The 22,119-nt window shown below is 36.0% G+C and overlaps 1 protein-coding gene across 2 annotated transcripts in view; it reads left to right on the forward strand.

Moving 5' to 3' along the window:
• LOC150079373 (26S proteasome non-ATPase regulatory subunit 11-like) overlaps nucleotides 1-7,066 on the forward strand; it is a 187,376-nt gene extending 180,310 nt beyond the window's left edge. For both annotated transcript variants that reach the window (XM_090383642.1, XM_090383643.1), the window contains one exon: nucleotides 6,743-7,066. In XM_090383642.1, coding sequence (XP_090239768.1) covers nucleotides 6,743-6,885 — 143 coding nt within the window. In that variant the 3' untranslated portion in view covers nucleotides 6,886-7,066. The remainder of the gene's footprint in view (nucleotides 1-6,742) is intronic.
• Nucleotides 7,067-22,119: the final 15,053 nt, after the last annotated feature.

Here is a 22,119-nt window from a genome sequence, read left to right on the forward strand (position 1 = left end):
GTCAATTGACAATGAAATTTAATAAGATTAATAAATTTTACTGATTAATTGATACTCGCTATCTAGTTTTCCGTTAAACCTTATGCTATCTAGTTCGATGCATACATATCGTGTAACGATGGCTGCAAGTTAAGAACGGTAAATCTACGGATACGAGGTATATTTACTTTCCAAATCGCGCTATCTAAATTCAAAATAAACCACAGAACTTGACTTGGTCTATAAGCTACTTATGGAAAATAAATTAATCTAACAAATCAATAAAGCGGCTAATTATAATTAAAAACTGTGTTCGCAGGAGCTGCAAAACTTGTCCAGCACATGGATTTTATACCCTTAACAATACTAAGTAATAACCTACAAAATCTCTATCTAAATTCAAATTAAACTAAAGTATTGTTACTAGGAACTTAAGGCAACTCTGAAAAAAAAAAATTAGCCCAGGCCTCCAAATTCCCTAGACATCAATTCCATGGAGCATCTGTGGTTTGTGTTGGAACAGCAACTCCGATCTGCTGGTTACATGTCGGTACCAGATACCACAAGACACATTTAGAAATCTTGTCACGTCCATGCCTCTCCAGGTATGAGCTGTTTTGGCTGCAAGTGGAGGACCAACATCATATTAGGTAGGTGGTCCTAATGTTTTGGCTGATCGGTGTATATTTATATTGGGGAATCCCAGTATTTTATTTTCTTTGGAAATCCCCATGTTAGGTTCTGTGCTATTGAACTTGTGGGGAAAAAAATCTAGATTTCAAACTTTTATTACTATTGCATAACACGCTAGACCATCCAAATGTTGAAGTTGTTCCTACCACCTAATACAACTTCTTTAATTTACCTTTAAATCTCATTACACCAGAAAATCTTCACAACGTATTTTGGAAGAAATTTATTCCGAATCTAACTAAGCGATGGAGGTATGGAAACAATTTTTCAGTTGTGAACTGTATCGGAATCATAGCTTTATCGCTCAAAGAAGTAAAACCAACCGTCAACATTAACTGGGTGTTGGTAAAATGCATGGCCAGAGTCTTCATTCAGGAAATATGGTCAGGCTGACAGAAAACAGAATCAGTGCAATAGTAGAATTTGCTAAGTCGGTAGGAGGAGAAGGTTTTGATGATATGACTACTGAAGGCGTTCAAGAATTACTGGTAGAAAGAGGCTGGCGGAGCGAATTTGGTGGAAATGGCATTGGAGGTAAACCAAATCAATTCAGAGGATAATAGCACAAATGAAAATTTGTACTATTATCCTCTGAATAATAGCACAAATGAAAATTTGTGCTATTATCCTCCGAATTCGGAGCGAATTTGGTGGAAATGGCATTGGAGGTAAACCAAATCAATTCAGAGGATAATAGCGCAAATGAAAATTGTGAAGTTCCAAATTTTACAGTAAAAAGCATACAGGAAGACATCAGCTTAGCCGAGCAATTAGAATGTTATATTTTGAATGCTGATCCTTCGACTGAACGGAGCACAAAGTTCAAAATAGAGCTTCAAAAATGCTTAGCTCCATATCATTAAAGTTACAAAAATCTATCAAGCAAAAGCAGACAAGCCCAGATTACTGATTTTTTAGAGAGAGCAGAAGAAAGTTCAGAAGGCGAAGATATTCTGCAACAGAGAAAATGTTCTTGTTTGATTGTGCTTAGCAGTGATGAAGAGGAAGAAAATTAAATGAATGTACATTACCTGGCATATATGTATCATAGTTTGTATGACGTTTGTTTAGTTATTACTTACTATTTTATTTTGTAAAAAAAAAAAAAAAAAAAAAAGTTTCCAGTAGTTATTAAAAAAAATTGTGTGTTATTTTTCTCGTTTGGGACGTAACCGTCCTTTATGTATTGGATCTTAATTCTGTATAACATGGTTTCGCACAGCATGAGATTTTATGGGAACCTAACTACCGTGTTATACGAGGGTTACCTGTACTTTGAATACTTTGCCCTTTCTATATACACATTGTACTTCCCATATTGATATTCTGCATCCCTTATGTCTGAGTGGCACCATGTCTCTTATATCCTCACAATATCTGCATTTGATGACTTAATCAGTACTTCAAATTTAATAAATTCATTTCCAGTGCTCTTATTTTAGTATTCATACAAGTATACATGCACTTGTTCTTACCTTTGGTTAGCCTATCACAGCCCATATATTTCCTTGTTCCATGATGACTCAGAGCAGGGCTTGAAATCCCTGACACCTTGCTTTCCAGGCCGCTGCATGTTCCAATCGAAGCAGTGCAAGAATTACACTTTCGTCTACGTGTGTGGCTTTAGTTAATCTATTAGTCTGTATATTCCCCAAGCTAGCAGTTTTCTGACCCACCTAACACTACCCCCAATAGCATCAGTGAATATCTTGCACATCTATTTACGTGTATCCCATCCCTGTGCAAAAAGTCTCTAGAGGGCTCTCTCTTTTTTTAAAAAATAAACCAACCAAACATGTCTAGGACTATTAAACTATTTTTAACTTCTGTTTCTACAATTTGGCAAAAATATCCAAGAGCACAAAATTCTTTGAGCTGAGTCAAGGTATAATTTTCTCTCATTCTGGAGTAACAATAAAACTGCTTTTTCCTAATGATTCGGTTCGATTTACTACTCCACCATACAACCTTGCTAGTTACCAAGAACATTTAGGGGTTTTTAAGAAAAGTATAATGCCTTGAAGAGTGTATTATAGTTTTTCTGCATTGATGATAGCTATGCCATACAACTATAATAGAAACTTTTAAGTATGATCTCTCGTGGTTCTTTTTTGGTGCTTATGTAACTAAGACTTGTAATAAATATAATTATCAATTGTTTATATATCTCTCTTCGTAATTCCCAACCACTGTTGGCCTTTCGATCAAAGATTTTATTTATTATTATTTTTTATTTTACTGTGCTATTAATATGTATATTTTAGATAATGACAGTTCTAATGCCAATGAACTATGACCGAATGAAAGACCAAAAGTAATAGCATGCTGATACTTTTAGTCTTTTGATCATATTAGCATTCTGAAGAATCGGCACTTCAAATTTTTGGTCATTTGATGTGATGTGTTTTTGCTCTTGGCATTTTGGTGTTTCAGCATTTTAATCCTATTGGTGTTTTGATTGCCAGCATTATGATTTTAGACAGTAATTGTGTCCCACGGTACTTATTGTGATAAATAAAGTGGCAGTCCTAGCTTCTAGATCACTGGTTTTTAGATTAGACCCCACTCACATAATAAAAAGAAAAATAAGTGCATTCAGTACTGCTTACTATTAAGGGGATATTTAGTAAAGGTAGAAAAAGCATGTACAGTTTAGTAGCGTTTAGTATTACAGTACCATCTATGTGAAAATTTTGCCAGTCTTGGCTCTTGCCATCTTTACATTTTCAACACTTTTTTAAAATTTTTAGAATGTCAGCACACCTTTCTTTCCTTACTTACTTTATTAAAATGTTATCTTATATACACTTCTGCTCAAAAATAGTTGATAAAGTAGATCAGTTTTAATAGTTATGTTTTTTTTTTTTTTATTATTACAGTACTCTTACCAATCTGAGTTTTATTTAATCCAAGGTTACCCTAGCAAAAGGAAGTTACAAAGGGGTATCAGAGCATCAATATACAGTTGGATCTCCATATTCGTGGGGGTTGTGTGTCAACACTTCCTGCAAAAACATGAAATTCCGCAAAAATCTGTACTCTCACCAAAATAGCCCCAGATGTTTTCTACCTATCCCTAAGCACTTACGCAACCATTTACAATTAACTGAAAAATGTTTAAATGTGTTTAAAAGGTTTTGTTTTACAATAACGAGTAACACTATAGACCCATGTTTCGAAAATACTGTATCAAAATTTTATTGCATGGTTAAGAACAAGGCATGCACCAGGGGATTCACCACAGGATTCAGCACTCCTCAGTAGTAGGGGTCTCAGATGCTGGAGAAGAAGCAGGATTGGCTGACGTCAAGACTTCTGGTTTGGGGGTACGAGGAGTTTTAGGCATCTGTGTAGAAGTTCTTTACAGGAACATCATGATGGAAAGCTGCTTCTTTTGTTTGATGTCATTGAACATGGCCGCATATCGTTGAGACTTTCCTTGAACTTCGTTCCACGAACACGTCATATTCGTAGAAGTCTGCAAAACATTTGGCATCACACATTGCCTGTGCTAGTTTCCCAAATTGAACTTCTCTTGGCGTGGTTCTTCCTCATCCTTAGAGTTGGAACAAATAAGCTCCTCAAGTTCATCATTCATTAGTATTGTTGCCTATCCAATTAAATCGTTGATGTCTTCTAAGTTCTCGGAAGTGCCCCTATTTTTCTGGCCAACTCCTTTATTTTTGTGATGGTTTTCTTGTGCTGTTTGTCTGGAATCATTCATAGTTCATCTGGACTGAAGTCACTCACAACCTTGGACCACAAGTTCTTCCAACAGGCGTTTACAGACTTGTCCTTGTCTTCCAGCGTGTTTCTTCCAGTGCGTTTTATTAGGAAGAGACTGCCAGCTATGGTGAAGTCTCCCTCCAAAACTGAATAACGTTCAGTTTGTCGTCACTGTCCATGAGCTCAACGATTCGGTCCATACACCTCTTCTTGTAGTTGTTGGCCTTAAAGGCCTTGTTACCCCTTCCCCCCGGTTGAGCTGCTGGATAATGGCGGTAGTGTTAGGGGGTAGAAAAGACCACCTTTGTCTTCATTTGCAGTGTCTTGTGCATCACTTGGCTGTCCTGGGGCATTGTCCACAAGGACTTTAAATGGAAGCCCCTTTTCCTTTAGGTATTCCTTGACTTCGAGGATGAAGCAGTGGTGGAACCAGTTCAGGAAGAGGTTCTTCGTCATCCCGACTTTTGCATTCCACATCCAGTACGTAGGCAGTATATTTTTGTTACATTTTCTGAGAGCTCTTAGGTTCTGCGTGCTGAAAATTAGGCCAGGTTTTGCCATAATATCGCCTGCTGCAAACTACCAGCGCAACACGATCTCATGCTGCCTTGAATCCTGGAGGCCTTCTCTTCAACTGCTGTATAGGTGCACTGAGACATCTTCCAGAATAATGCCATCTCGTCGGCATTGAAAACCTGTTCAGGTTTATATCCCTTCTTCTTGATGAACTTCTTGAGTTGCACAGGGTAGGCTTTAGCAGCCTCATGATTAGCTGAAGCAGACCCACCCGTAATCTTTGTTACAGAGTGAAAAATGCTTCTTGAATTTCTGGAACCAGCCTTTGCTGGCAACAAAAGTGGTTTCCGCAGTGCTGCTGGTACAGGCAGTTAGCTGCTTAAATCTGTTGTAAAGAATGAGGACCTTAGCAGAAATCATACCAATGTTCACAAATCAAATTATTATAATTAAGATGTCATCCGTAATTAACCCATATATGTATTTTGTCTGTAAATTGCGTGTTCTCTGGTCAATTTGCGTGTTTTTCTTGATGAAAAAGCCTCAGTTTCTTGGGAAAAACCTTGCTATCTATGCCTGAGACCGAATAACTCAGCCATGGAGTGAAAAAGGCCCATTGTTGCATCATTGATGGGATTCGAACCTGTGCCTTTATCACAAGGTGTGGGGAGGACAGTGACGTTACCACTGCTACCCATGCAGACAACCAATGTTGACAAGTAAGTTTTTCCTGTGCTGGTCTTCGATCCAAACGAATGGTGCATTCTCCATTTTTAACATCACTTTATCACATATTTAGCAGTAAGAATTCCACCAGGTTGCACTGCCTCTCTGATCTCAGTTTCTTGTTTCCTTATGTATCGTACGGTACTTTTGTTGACACCCAACATGCGGCCTACAGCTGAGTATGTGAGCCCTTCTTGACATTTATCTATTATAAATATTTTAAGCACAACTAGCCTAACACAGACACAACACACAAAGGTCACAAGCCGTCCTACTCAGATGATGCTCACAGCTAGACTGAAACCAAAACTATTACACTAGGGTTACCTGGTAATTTCTTACATGTACCCACGTGTATTGTCTTTAAATTGCACATGTTCTCTGGTTGGTTTGCCTATTTTGCTGGACAAAAATAACCCGTTTCGGGGTGGGGGGAAATCTTGCTATCTATGCCTGAGACTGACTAAGCCACAGAGTGAAAAAAGCCCATATAGGTTACTAGCATCATTGACAGGATTCAAACCCAGGCCTTTCCCACCCAGTGTGGGGAAGACGGTGACTATACCACTGTGCTAACCGCGCAGAGACTGAAGACATGCATGCCCCACCATCACTCAGGGTGAATGCAGCGAGCAGCAACCAGGTATGATAAATTTCGCGACCGCCAACACGAATATAGAGACCCAACATTTTTAAATGTTTTCAAATGTGTAACTTGCTTGTTTTTAACAAAAGACCAAGTAAATATGTATTTTTGTTTTTCTATATGTTTTTTCATTGATTACACAATTTTATTTCATTAATTTAAACATTTTATTAATTTTAACTTAAAATAATTACAAATGCAATTATAATTTCAAAACAATTACAAAATATACTTTTTATTTTATCATTCTGTATAAGCTAAGTTTTGAGTAATCTGATTGCCTCCATTCCCATTTACCTCAGATTTTCAAGACTGCTATTAGTATATTTCAGAACGATGCAGTTTATTATGTCAGGTGTGTTATTTTTCCCAACTTGTAGGGAAAAAATTTATTTGTAAAGCCAGTGTTATAAAATGGTAATAATCATTATTCTGATCACAAACTTTGTTTTGTAGGTATATTGGATCAAGGTGAAGGTGTATTGATTATATTCGAAGATACTGCTATTAATAAAACCTATGAGGCAGCACTGGAAACTATTCAGAGCATGGGAAAAGTTGTTGACTCTCTATACCAGAAAGCTAAGAAATTGTCATAATTAGTTCATTCAGATCTTCCAAATTCAGCCTCCAGTCAAGTTGCCAAGATCATTGCATCACTGGCAGCCAGTCCCAGTAACCAAAACATCTTGTATAAGAGGACAAATCATTTGTAGCCACTTGATGAAAGGCCTTTTAGACTATTTTATATGTTTATGTATATATATAAATATATATATATATAAAATAAATAAACATACGCACTCATAAACATTATCATGATCTTGTTGGTAGCTTTTATAATGGATCCTCTTATATTCAACCAATTGCATTTATGTTTATAATTTTGAATGAAAAAAAAAAAACTCATACAAAAAAGTGCTACCTTATTAATTTAAATTTTCAGTGAAAATTTTGCATATTTTTGTTAGCTGCCAACTATACAGAATATAGGTTTACTTATAACATTTCTTTAAATTCTATGATTCTCAGGGAATGAATTATCATATGATTTAATTTACCATTAATAAAGTGAGTTTAATTACGTAAATTATATTTTGCATTCCATATTGTCAGTTGATTTGATGAAATGTTTACTTCTCTTGAAGCTTTGAAATAGTGCTAACATGATATCAAAATGTGGTGTTTAGTAATTTCTGAGGCATAAATAGGTTATATTGAAAGTGATATACCTCCTTTTAAACTGTTTGATTAATCATATACTTCATGCAGAAATACGTTTGTATGAGCAAACAGCATGATATGAATTTCATAAGAATTTTAAAAGTTGTAGAGAAGTGAAGTGGACGTTGAAGTGGAAAGCTGCATTGCAGGAGTTCACATACAAAAATTCAGATTCAAAAGACTGAAAATTAAGAAGAGCAGTGAACTGCTAATTTTATAACAGAAAGTCAAGATGATTGTTTTTTAAGTAGTTTCATTAGTAAAAATAACTTGATCGTATATTTATTTTAAAATATCTTGCTACAACTGAATTTTTTTGATTTATTTATTTGTTATTCTGCCAGATATAATTTATTTTCTTATGTGATTCTCTGCTTTAGCAACCATAGAAATTTTTAGTTATTTTAAAATCCAAAGATTATTCTACTTCTGTTGCTTTGCTTATCAACATTCTTCCTGAACCAGAAATGCAAAATTTTATGATTGAAAGTTGTTTTAAATATCTTCAGAATTAAATCAAGATGACAGATACAATTGGTAAAGTGCCATTTGAAATTTTTATGGACTAATAACTGGTGCCTTAAAAATTCTGCTTACTATTGCACATCTGATAATCATACATAATGTTACTATGTCTGTGATGATTTAAACTTTCCCACATAGTGATTATAAGACTACATTTTTGGAATGCTGATAAGAGCATAATAAATATGAAGTCTTCAACTAATAAACATCACGGACAATGCACTTAAAATAACTGATGGTTGACTTTTTGTTATAATAGAAATATTCGGGCAGGCAATGTGCTGATCTTAACTGGAAAACCAGTTTGCTAGCCTGAATGATTTTTCCCCCTTTTCTGTCTCTCTTCCCAGCATGTTAGATTACCTTATGTTCTGAGAATGTTTTCCTCTGGTTGTATATAAGGGTGCTTTTTTTTATGTAATCATAATTGTACTGAATGCTCAAATTATCGAAATGTTTATAAAATAAAGTCCATCCTTGATAGTCCTTTTGTATAATAGTACTTAAAGCTGTCTGCTATTAGACTGAAAAACTATTAAATGCTTGCACAAGATCTAAAGTGTATATCTAGTTAATTTTTATGAAAAATAAAAATAAGTCAAATTATTATTGGAACTAAAAAAATCAGACTTGTAGATACTGTTCACATGATACACACATGTACACATGCACAGTGTATATATCAGGCTAAAAAGTTGATTTTTTTTAAAATTGTATTTTTATTAGTGATATTAGTTGAATATAATTTCCCCTATTATGTGGGACTTAGTGATACTTAGTGATGTCCCACCTTTGGATGCTCTGATGGATAAAATTCAACATTTGTTACAGTAAAAGCAATTCTAAGTAGCATTTTGACTGAATTTGATTGGGGGGGGCCCACACACCACCACAAACACACAATGCGGGCACACACAAGAAATATCAGATGAAAATTCTTCAAATAGAAAGTCAAATGCTCGGAACTTCTCATTGCAAATTCAGAATTTTCCTACATAAAGTTCAGCAATTTCTCTCCAAAGCTTGCAGGTTTTCAATGCTGATCTTTCTCACCCAAACTAGAATGAGTTGAATTAGATAAGACAGAACTTAGAAAATGACTAAGCATCTCTCCGTAAACACTGATCTTTGCATCAATGATATCCATGTCATCTTTACAATAGCATGTGGATTTCTAAATTTCCCACATACATTGGCAGTCTTTTTTAATCTTTTAGGCTGAGTCGTCCTGCTTGGAGTGCTCTGCTGGCTGATAAGTGAAGAATTTCATTTAGAATACCCCAAAATCAGTGTACAGGAATTCCCCGACTTATGGAAATTCAACTTTACATAAGTTTTTGCCGACTGATGCAAACTTAAAAAAATTCGTAGGAACATATTCTGCATCCCGTAGGAATAAATGTAGGTATTGTGAAAATATCGTTATGTGAACCCAATAGTACTGTTGGTTTTTTTTTGTGTAATTTGTTCCAAGTCCTTGGAAGTTGAAAATTTTGCTATATTACTAAGCTATTTATCTCTCTAAAAGGTCATATTAATAATGGAAATTGTACTACCCTTTCATCGTTATATGTTCTTGTTATAAGAATCAATTTTGAATGCCTTTGTGATATTTTTCTAAAGCATGTTTCTGGAGGTCACGACCAAAACACAAAAACAATTTGCACTTTCTGATTTTTTGGGCTTTTCTGTTAGTGCATCTAATAATAAACAGGTAGTAAACTCGGATCTTATTGCATTTGCGATAATACTGATAACTGCAATTGTGTGGGTTTTTACGCTGTTATGGTGAAATGTGTTCCCCTTCACTGAAATCTTCAATTGTATAAACAAATTTGAGACTCTTCTCTTCATTCCTCTTTGCATATTACAATGATGAAAGGAAAGCGACAACTAAAATTGCAAGTGGTGGCAATCTTCATTTAGAAATGAAGATGAAAATGATTATAAGAAGGACAAAGTTTGTCATCTATTGCAAGGCAATTAGGTCTTGCTTCTTCAACAGTGAATACTATTTTAAAGGACCACGTATAAAAGAACATGTCAAAGGAACAATGCACTTAAGATCAACAGTGATCACAAAACAGCATTCAGGTGACTATAATGAAGATGGAAAAGCTATTAATAATATGGATGGAAAGTCAGTGGCCATGAGTCTAATGACCAAGCAAAAGCAATAAGAATTTTTGACGATATTAACAATTAAAAAAAAAAGTGAAGTTCGTGGTAACCTATTAAACTGGTGGTTTAATAGGTTCAAGCATTGTGCTGGTTTCCACAATGTTAAAGTATGCGGTGAAGTCACTAGTGCCGATTCTACAGCTGCAGAGAAACTTTGTGATGTGTTGGAAAAAATTATTGATGAAGGTGGCTATTCAATGCAACAAATTTTTAATGATGAGACTGCTCTGTATTGGAAAAATGCCAGATCAAACAGATTGCCAAAGAGGAAAAGACAATGCCAAGTTTCCTGTTACACCATGTGGATGGCCAGGTACGTGTGCATCATTTACCTGGGGAAGTGATGGCACCTCAGTGGGATGAAAACAAGCCGCTGCCGGCATGCTTTCGCTGATGTTCTGCTGGGATACCCTGGGTCCAGTTATCCATTTGCCTGGCATTCTGATATCTACCACCTACCTAAACATTATTGCTGACCAGGTACACCCTTTCATGGCAACAGTCTTCCCATCTGGCGGTGGCGTCTTTCAGCAAGATAATGTGCCATGCCACACTGCCCGGATTGTTTGAGACTGGTTCGTGGAACATGAAGAATTCCAGGTATTGCTCTGGCCTCCAAATTCCCCGGACATCAATCCCATCGAGTATCTGTGGTTTGTGCTGGAACAGGAACTCCAACCTGCAGTGTCTCAACCACGGACCTCACAGGATGTAAAGGATCTGCTGGTTGTGTTGGTACCAGACGCCACAAGACATTTAGAAATCTGTCCATGCATCGCCGTGTTAATGAGTAGAAATATAGCTAAAACAAAAATCAAATCTTTTACATTTATTTCTTCTCTTGTAATATGTTATTAATATATCAAAAAATCAATGCAAAATTTAAACACGTCTGTACCAACAATCATAAAAATGTTACATGAATTAAGTTTAAAGGATCTAGAACAGATGATGGTTTTCAAAATAAGTTAAATGAAGCAGCAGCTATTGCTAATGAAATAGATTTACAGAAGTCTCAATTATACGACTACGAAAAAAAATGTTTATGAAAGTAATGAAACTATAAATTCGCCTGAAGCTTCATACAAAATAAATTTTTGTTATATCATCCTAGAAATAATATTACAAATAGATGATAGGTTCGAACAACTGAAGGTTCATAATAATAGTTTTAATTTTTTTATCTCAAAATAAAGAAACCGAAATTAAACATTGTATGGACTTACAAACTAATTTGTCGGATCCTTTAAAAGAAAGTAACATCATTGCTATGGACTTGTGTGAAGGAATAGAAAATTTGTCAATTTTTATACAGTGGAAGCATATGTTACAGTATATACATTTTTAAACGATCTTGCAGTGTTCCTATTGGAATACTAATATTTCTCACCCTTCCAGTTACAATAGCACATGGAGAGCATGCTTTTTTCCAAATTGAAAATGGTAAAGAACTAAGGTCAATAATGACCCAAGAAAGGTTTACAAATTTGAGTCTCATTAGCAGTGCTGGCCTTAGGAAATGTGGGGCCGATTGGAACTTGCTGGCCGGGCCCCTTCAATATTAACCCCTCAATAGTTTGAAATAATGAAAAACGAAAACAATAATTGTGGATTATTTTATACTATAATTTATTAACAATTAACCAGACAATTTGATAATATAAACAAAACTAATCAGAAGGATATTTTTCTTGCCCTTTTATCGGCAAAATCTTTCAAAACTTTCTCAAAATTTATATTCCTTTCTTCTTTCAATGGATAAAGCGTTAATAAATATTTGAAAACAACGATCGACACAACACTGAACTCTATATCTCTCACAGCGTCTTTATCACTGCTACCATACGAAGAAAAAGGTGAAAAAAATGTATATTCGTGTAAAAATATACATATAAGTTGTAAATATAGTGGCATTAATTCATATCATCTAACCTTAAACGTGTGCCTTTAATTCACGTTTTGATTTCAAGTCCAGTTTATAAAAAAAACATTGATACCACTTTGCATTATGGAATCCTTCTGTATCTTCATGAGCTACGACTTTGAGGCAACTTTTCTCTCTTTGTAGCACATGGGTAGTACGCTGTGCTACAAAGAGAACGGTGATAGTGCACACAGTAGCACACTATCACCGATGTCCCCACACTGGGTGCAAAAGATCTGGGTTCGAATCCTGTCAATGACTCAAATTTTATGGGTTTTTTTTTACTCGCGATCAATTAGTTGATCTCAGGCAAAGATAGCAAAGTTTATTTTTTTAACGGGAATCCCTGTTTTTTTTGTTTTTTTTTGTCTAAGAAAACAGGAAAAACAAACAGAAAACACGCAATTTATGAACTTACTGCACATGGATGAATGAGGTTCTTTTCGGGTACCTTAATATGACAGTTCCCCCTCTTCGTTCAAGACTTCCTACATCCGTTCTAAGTACACTATCAAAATACTTTTTTCACAGCATTAAATCGATACTAAGTCCCACTCTTTGTGCTCTCAGACCTAATCAACTATCTAAATCAAGTAATTCAATCATTCTCAGTGCAAGGATATCTCTCTGTAAATGACCTATCAGTATCATGTCATTCTCAAGTTCTATCACATGCAGAAAGGTAACTTCCAATCTCAATCGATAGAATTGAGATTGGAAGTTACTGTCCATTTCTGTAAAAAACTTAACCCACATATATTTACCAGTTTACAAGTGTTTCTTCAAAATCTTGTTTAGGTAAACCTCTGACATTTCTCTCACAGCCTGTTTAGCACTCGCTTCAGTGGACTTATACTTGATAAGAAAATTTAACTTCCTTGTATACATAAAGCAAATCTGAACCAACTGCCTAAATGAATATTCTCTGAGAAATACCTGTTGCAAACTGGGGCACTGACCTTGCTGGCCTCAATCTCTCTCGATCTCTGATAAGATCACATATATACTATGTCTCTTAAATCTATGACTCTGTCAGGGAAGAGTGCTCTAGCATGGCTTGAACTAATCGAGCACAATGCTCTTAGAATTGATTTGGGCGTCTTCTTTAGCGCTTCACCGGCCTAAAGCTTATATGTATAAACCCGTGAGCTACCATTACATCTCAGAAGCGAGAATGTTACTAATAAATTAGGCATTCAAAGTTTGGACCCTGCCAACTCATCCAATTTGGTCATATCACTACACACTTAAATGAACGGTGCTCTATCAAGATTGTGTGGCCCTCAGTGGATTATAATTTTCATTAAATGTGAGGTTCATCAGTTAAGGGGAAGACACTACCTGGCAAGCCTAAACATAAAGGAATTTCTTGGTGTCCAAATCGAGATTTAGCCTCGGTATAATTAAATACACACAGATGTCTCAAAATCAGAAAAACATTGCTTCAACATTATCTGCTTTCAGTGTTTCTGCCTTTCTATCAATACAGTTTATCAATTTCTCTGCAGAAATTTCTGCCATCTACGTACCTCTTCAGCACTTAGATTCTCTCCAATCGGCACATAGTATATCATCTGTTTCTACTCCTTTAAACTCTATCAGTGTAATGCAGAATGAAAAGTTTGCAGATGATACGAAGGTCGGAAGGTTACACTAATGACAGTATGCTGCTGCAACAGGATCTAGAAAAGTTGAGCAAATGGGCTGAGAGATGGCAAATGAAGTTTAACATTGACAAATGTAAAGTACTACATATGGGAAACAGCAACCTTTTCTTTTCTACCTTTACTAAATATCCCCTTAATAGTAAGCAGTACTGAATGCACTTATTTTTCTTTTTATTATGTGAGTGGGGTCTAATCTAAAAACCAGTGATCTAGAAGCTAGGACTGCCACTTTATTTATCACAATAAGTACCGTGGGAGACAATTACTGTCTAAAATCATAATGCTGGCAATCAAAACACCAATAGGATTAAAATGCTGAAACACCAAAATGCCAAGAGCAAAAACACATCACATCAAATGACCAAAAATTTGAAGTGCCGATTCTTCAGAATGCTAATATGATCAAAAAGACTGAAAGTATCAGAATGCTATTACTTTTGGTCTTTCATTCGGTCATAGTACATTGGCATTAGAATGCCAACGAACTGTCATTATCTAAAATGTACATATTAATAGCCCAATAAAAAAAAAAATAATAAATAAAATCTTTGATCGAAAGGCCAACAGTGGTTGGGAATTATGATGAAGAGAGATATATAAACAATTGATAATTATATTTATTACAAGTCTTAGTTACATAACCACCAAAAAAGAACCACGAGAGATCATACTTAAAAGTTTCTATTATAGTTGTATGGCATAGCTATTATCAATGCAGAAAAACTATAATACACTGTTCAAGGCATTATACTTTTCTTAAAAACCCCTAAATGTTCTTGGTAACTAGCAAGGTTGTATGGTGGAGTAGTAAATCGAACTGAATCATTAGGAAAAAGCAGTTTTATTGTTACTCCAGAATGAGAGAAAATTATACCTTGACTCAGCTCAAAGAATTTTGTGCTCTTGGATATTTTTGCCAAATTGTAGAAACAGAAGTTAAAAATAGTTTAATAGTCCTAGACATGTTTGGTTGGTTTATTTTTTAAAAAAAGAGAGAGCCCTCTAGAGACTTTTTGCACAGGGATGGGATACACGTAAATAGATGTGCAAGATATTCACTGATGCTATTGGGGGTAGTGTTAGGTGGGTCAGAAAACTGCTAGCTTGGGGAATATACAGACTAATAGATTAACTAAAGCCACACACGTAGACGCAAGTGTAATTCTTGCACTGCTTCGATTGGAACATGCAGCGGCCTGGAAAGCAAGGTGTCAGGGATTTCAAGCCCTGCTCTGGGTCATCATGGAACAAGGAAATATATGGGCTGTGATAGGCTAACCAAAGGTAAGAACAAGTGCATGTATACTTGTATGAATACTAAAATAAGAGCACTGGAAATGAATTTATTGAATTTGAAGTACTGATTAAGTCATCAAATGCAGATATTGTGAGGATATAAGAGACATGGCGCCACTCAAACATAGGGGATGCAGAATATCAATATGGGAAGTACAATGTGTATAGAAAGGACAAAGTATTCAAAGTACAGATAACCCTCGTATAACACGGTAGTTATGCTCCCATAAAATCTCATGCTGTGCGAAACCATGTTATACAGAATTAAGATCCAATACATAAAGGACGGTTACGTTCCAAACGAGAACAATAACACACCATTTTTTTTTTAATAACTACTGGAAACTTTTTTTTTTTTTTTTTACAAAATAAAATAGTAAGTAATAACTAAACAAACGTCATACAAACTATGATACATATATGCCAGATAATGTATATTCATTTAATTTTCTTCCTCTTCATCACTGCTAAGCACAATCAAACAAGAACATTTTCTCTGTTGCAGAATATCTTCGCCTTCTGAACTTTCTTCTGCTCTCTCTAAAAAATCAGTAATCTGGGCTTGTCTGCTTTTGCTTGATAGATTTTTGTAACTTTAATGATATGGAGCTAAGCATTTTTGAAGCTCAATTTTGAACTTTGTGCTCCGTTCAGTCGAAGGATCAGCATTCAAAATATAACATTCTAATAGCTCGGCTAAGTTGATGTCTTCTTGTATGCTTTTTAGTGTAAAATTTGGAACTTCAGAATTTTTATTTGTGCTATTATCCTCTGAATTGATTTGGTTTACCTCCAATGCCATTTCCACCAAATTCGCTCCGCCAGCCTCTTTCTACCAGTAATTCTTGAACATATTCAGTAGTCATATCATCAAAACCTTCTCCTCCTACCGACTTAGCAAATTCTACTATTGCGCCGATTCTGTTTTCTGTCAGTCTGACCATATTTCCTGAATGAAGACTCTGGCCATGCATTTTACCAACACCCAGTTAATGTTGACGGTTGGTTTTACTTCTTTGAGCGATAAAGCTATGATTCCGATACAGTTCACAACTGAAAAATTGTTTCCATACCTCCATCACTTCGTTAGATTCGGAATAAATTTCTTCCAAAATACGTTGTGAAGATTTTCTGGTGTAATGAGATTTAAAGGTAAATTAAAGAAGTTGTATTAGGTGGTAGGAACAACTTCAACATTTGAATGGTCTAACGTGTTATGCAATAGTAATAAAACTTTGAAATCTAGATTTTTTACCCCCACAAGTTCAATAGTACAGAACCTAACATGGGGATTTCCAAAGAAAATAAAATACTGGGATTCCCCAATATAAATATACACCGATCAGCCAAAACATTAGGACCACCTACCTAATATGATGTTGGTCCTCCACTTGCAGCCAAAACAGCTCATACCTGGAGAGGCATGGACGTGACAAGATTTCTAAATGTGTCTTGTGGTATCTGGTACCGACATGTAACCAGCAGATCGGAGTTGCTGTTCCAACACAAACCACAGATGCTCCATGGGTTTGATGTCTGGGGAATTTGGAGGCCTGGGCTAATTCTTTTTTTTTTTAGAGTTGCCTTAAGTTCCTAGTAACAATACTTTAGTTTAATTTGAATTAAGATAGAGATTTTGTAGGTTATTACTTAGTATTGGTAAGGGTATAAAAGTCCCGTGCTGGACAAGTTTTGCAGCTCCTGCGAACACAGTTTTTAATTATGATTAGCCGCTTTATTGACTTGTTAGATTAATTTATTTTCTATAAGTAGCTTATAGACCTAGTCAAGCTCTGTGGTTTGTTTTGAATTTAGATAGCGCGATTTGGAAAGTAAATAATACCTCGTATCCGTAGATTTACCGTCCTTAACTTGCCGCCATCGTTATACGATATGTGTGCACCGAACTAGATAGCGTAAGGTTTAACGGAAAACTAGTTAGCGAGTATCAATTAATCAGTAAAATTTATTAATCTTATTAAATTTCATTGTCAATTGACTTTTTTAACTAAATAAATATAGCGACCTAGTTTTTACAAATGTCTTATCTTATCTTCCTTCACGGATGAGGCGATCCGCCTGTTCCAATCTCGAAGAGGTCTGATCATCTTTATTTCGGTCTTCCCCTGACTCTTTTTCCTTTTGCTCTATATGTGTAAGCTAATTTAGGGAATCTATTATCTTCCATTCTTTCTACATGTTCTTTCCATCTTTGTCTATATTCTATATTTTTTCATTAATTGAGTAAATCTTTAATTCCTTTCTAATGTTTACGTTTGATATTTTATCAAATTTTGTACATCCTTTAACATATCTTGTATTCTATTAATGTCTCTTTGTTTTGGTATCCATGTTTCAGAACCATAAAGAACTGTTGGTATTGCCATTACTTTGTAAAATTTCAATAGTGTTTCTTTCCTGGTTTTCTTTGCAGCAATATGGGCTTAGTGACTTAAAAAAATTAAATTATTATTTTAGGGTTGCCCTTAATTATATACATTAACCCGTATTTGTGTCTGTAAATTGCGTATGTTCTATGGTTGATTTGCCTGTTTTTTTGGACGAAAAAAACCCAGTTACTGGGGAGAAAAACCTTGCTATCCACGCCTGAGACCAACTAACTCACCCACGGAGTGAAAAAAGCCCATTAAAGTTCCTCGCGTCATCAACTGGATTCGAACCCAGGCCTTTTCCATCCGGTGTGGGGAGGATGGTGACGAAACCACTGTGCTACCCGCGCAGACATGGCCTTAGTGAGTAATGCTCCTAAAAACCAAATAACAAACAAACCTTGTTTTCTTAGTCACAGTTATTTTTATTGTGCCACATATATTTTGAAATTTCGCCAATTTCTGGTTCATGTTTTTTGACATCATATTATATCACATCCTAGATATTTAAAATGTTTTACTTGTTCTAATGTTTTATTGTCTATAACTATTTTTGTTCTCAACGTATTTTTCCCCCTTAAACGCCATCGTTCTAGTGTTCATTGTCGATATTTTAACTTTATATTCTCCTGTTATTTGGTTTAATTTAAATACTGCTCTTTGTAAATTATCTTCACTATCTTTTATAATTACTTGACCATCTGCAAATAGCAGTGTATTAATCCTATTCTTTGTATTTAAATATATACCTGTATTAATTTCTTCTTTCCATTTATATATCATATCCTTGATATATATGTTAAACAACGTTGGTGACAAGCTTCATCCCTGTCTAATTTCTTGATTTATTATACTTTCTTCTTTTAATTTTTACCTGTATTTATTACTCTTTTTGTTCCTTGATATAAACTCTGTACTATATTTGTAAGATGCTTTGGGTATCCTTTATTACTCAATACGTCCCATAGTTTTCGTCTGTTTACTCAATCAAATGCATTTTCATAATCTATAAATGCTAATTGCGTTTCTAAATTAAACTCTTTTTATTTTTCTATTATTTATTTTAATATAAATATATTATCTGTACATGATCTTCCTTTCCTGAATACTGCCTGTTCTTCTATTAATTTTAATTTCCCAGATATTGACTGGTATTTGTGGGTTAGTCACTCACACACTAGCAAGGTTTTTGTGAATTTACTAGATGATTGTATTATACATTAGCATGGTCGGGAGGCAACTAGAGGGAGTAATACTCTTGATCTAATTATCAGTAGTGATTCTTCATGCATTAAGAATCTGCCGATAAAGGAACCACTAGGTGGCAGTGATCACAGTATGCTGAAGTGGGATTTACTCAAATAGGTAACTACCATCAGGGATAAAGGGAAGGGTTTTTGCTTTCCTAAAGGCGACTACGATGGTCTGAGACAGTATTTAAATTCTATACAGTGGGACAAACTGATGATGTTACCAACAGCAGATTCAAAATAGGAAGCATTCAAAGAACCTATCTTGGAAGCTACTAGGCTGTACATACAAACTAAAAAATATTGTTCAAGGTTTAGGCCTAAATGGATGTCAGATGAACTAATGAGACATATGGCAGAGAAGAAAAATGCATGGGATACATATAAATTAACATGTGACACATAAGCCTATGATAGATATAAGCTGGTCTGTAACCAAGTTACAAAGGAGGTTAGGCAGGTGAAGGCAGATTACAAGAAATCTTTGGTAAAGGATGCAAAGAAAAACAGCAAAGAGTTCTTTACTTATGTAAACTCTAGAAGGAAGGGGATGAATCAGATTGATCCACTTCATATCAGTGGTTCAACTGTTGATGATCCTGCTCAAGTAGCTAACAAACTAAATGAATATTTTGCATCGACATTGGCACATGAGGAGTTATTCAGCGAGGGGAATGCCAGAGGTGTATTCAACTCTGGCAGTAAGCTTGATAATCTTCTAATAACTGAGAGTAAAATGGAGGAGAAATGGTTGAAGATAAACACAAGAAAGGCACCTGGGGTGGATGTGATGTATCCAGTTATATTAAAGGAGGCAGCATAGGAAGTAAACAAACCATTAGCTATAATTATGAGAGCTTCCTTGGAGACTCAGGGGAGGTACCCATAGACTGGAGATGTGCAAATGTGACCCCAATTCACAAAGGAGGAATAAAGGCTGACACAAGTAATTACAGACCTGTGAGTTTAACTTCTGTTCCAGGAAAATTAATGGAGCAGTGGTTAAAGAAGCACTGCAGGATCATCTAGACAAGACTTCAGTTATAGCTCAGACACAGCATGGTTTTGTTAAGGGAAAGTCTTGCCTGACTAATTTGATTGGATACCATTATGCAGTCACAAAAGAACTGAATGCAGGGAATAACTTTGATATTATATATTTGGATCTTGGAAAGGCTTTTGATACTGTCGCACATGGAAGACTGCTGCACAAATTGGAGCAGTGTGGCATTGGAGGCAAATTGCTGCTATGGATAAAGGGATGGTTGAGGGAGGAGAAGACAGAGTGGTAATCAATGGACACTACTCATCGTGGAGTAATGTTATTAGTAGAGTACCTCCGGGTTCAGTGTTCGGTCCATTATTGTTTTCTGTATTTATAAATGATATTGATGATTGTATATCAAGCTTAATGTCCAAGTTTGCAGACGATACAAAGGTTGGCAGGGGTGTTAAGGACACTACTGACGCTATGCTGCTGCCAAAGGATCCGGAAAGGTTGAGCAGATGGGCTGAGAGGTGGCAAATGAAGTTTGACCTTGATAAATGTAAAGTACTACCTATGGGAAACAGCAACCTCAGAGCAACGTATCAACTCTGTGGTACTACACTAGCAGTGGTTAAAGAAGCACTGCAGGATCATCTAGACAAGACTTCAGTTATAGCTCAGACACAGCATGGTTTTGTTAAGGGAAAGCCTTGCCTGACTAATTTGATTGGATACCATTATGCAGTCACAAAAGAACTGAATGCAGGGAATAACTTTGATATTATATATTTGGATCTTGAAAGGCTTTTGATACTGTTGCACATGGAAGACTGCTGCACAAATTGGAGCAGTGTGGCATTGGAGGCAAATTGCTGCTATGGATAAAGGGATGGTTGAGGGAGGAGAAGACAGAGCGGTAATCAATGGACACTACTCATCGTGGAGTAATGTTATTAGTAGAGTCCCTCCGGGTTCAGTGTTCGGTCCATTATTGTTTTCTGTATTTATAAATGATATTGATGATTGTATATCAAGCTTAATGTCCAAGTTTGCAGACGATACAAAGCTTGGCAGGGGTGTTAAGGACACTACTGACGCTATGCTGCTGCCAAAGGATCCGGAAAGGTTGAGCAGATGGACTGAGAGGTGGCAAATGAAGTTTGACCTTGATAAATGTAAAGTACTACATATGGGAAACAGCAACCTCAGAGCAACGTATCAACTCTGTGGTACTACACTGACAGTGGTAGAGAAAGAAAAGGACCTGGGGGTAAATTGTGCAGGTAGATATGAAGTTCTTGAGCAGTGCAGATGGGCTGCAAGAGTAGCTCATGGTGTCTTGTCAATGATATACAGGAATTTTTCTACCAGGTATAAGGAGGTGATTATTCCCTTATACAAATTTTGTATAAGGCAGTGGTCAGGCCACACCTTGAGTACTGTATACAGGTCTGGAGGCCTCATTTCAAGAAGGATGTAGAGCTGCTGGAACGAGTACAGAGAGGGGCAACAAGATTAGTGAATGGAACAAAGGGTTGCTCTTACGAAAAGGCTTAAGTTTTGCAAATTACAGTCTGGAGACTGTAATTTGTCTGGAGACTAGGCACCGGCGAGGTGATCTGATAGAGGTGTATAAAGCCTTGAATGGTTTGAGCATGCTCAATGCTGATGGGATTCTTCCTCTTGCTCAGAATAATCATATGAGAGGGCATAAATTCAGATTAAGGAAAGACAGATGTGCGCAAATTTGCCTTTAGCCAGCTGGTAGTTGGTTGGTGGAACAGACTTGCATCCCTTGTTGTGGAAGTTGATAGCCTAATTAAATTTAAGGCTCAGCTGGACAGGTATTTCGAACGAACGGAGGGGTGAAATGGAAGTGTCTTTTTTTTTTTTTTTTTTTTTTGGCTGATACTGCATAAGCTTTCTTTCATGCATCATATGCCTCTCATATGCCAAATTTAAGCCTTTCTTCGTAAGAACAATGCTTTTTTCCATTCAATAATTTTGTCGCCCCCCGCAGCCTTCAGTCTCCCTTCCGCTCTACCTGCACGCAAGCGAAAGCCCGACACATCCCATCCAAACTTAATTACAGCCTTAGATTCGCCCACAATTTTCGGCCTCAAAATTCTAGCACAACCACCACGCGATCAGCTCTCAAATTTTTTATTTTTACTTAGTTATTTTTATTTTTAATTCTTTTTATTTATTTAATTTTTTTTTTAGGTTTTACCACTGAAATCTCAGGAAACTAGGTGGCAGGACCTGCCAGAGTACTTATTTAAATATTGGTGTACCTGGTCTGCCTCCACGGGGCGAAGTGTGGGCAACGTCTGGCCTCAGCAGAGGCCTGGCTGCTAAATGGCCAGAAGAAGAACGGTACACAACACT

Source organism: Mastigoproctus giganteus, chromosome 10 (genome assembly GCF_048544385.1).
Source record: "Mastigoproctus giganteus isolate SK-2022 chromosome 10, ASM4854438v1, whole genome shotgun sequence".
NCBI classification, from domain to species: domain Eukaryota; kingdom Metazoa; phylum Arthropoda; class Arachnida; order Uropygi; family Thelyphonidae; genus Mastigoproctus; species Mastigoproctus giganteus.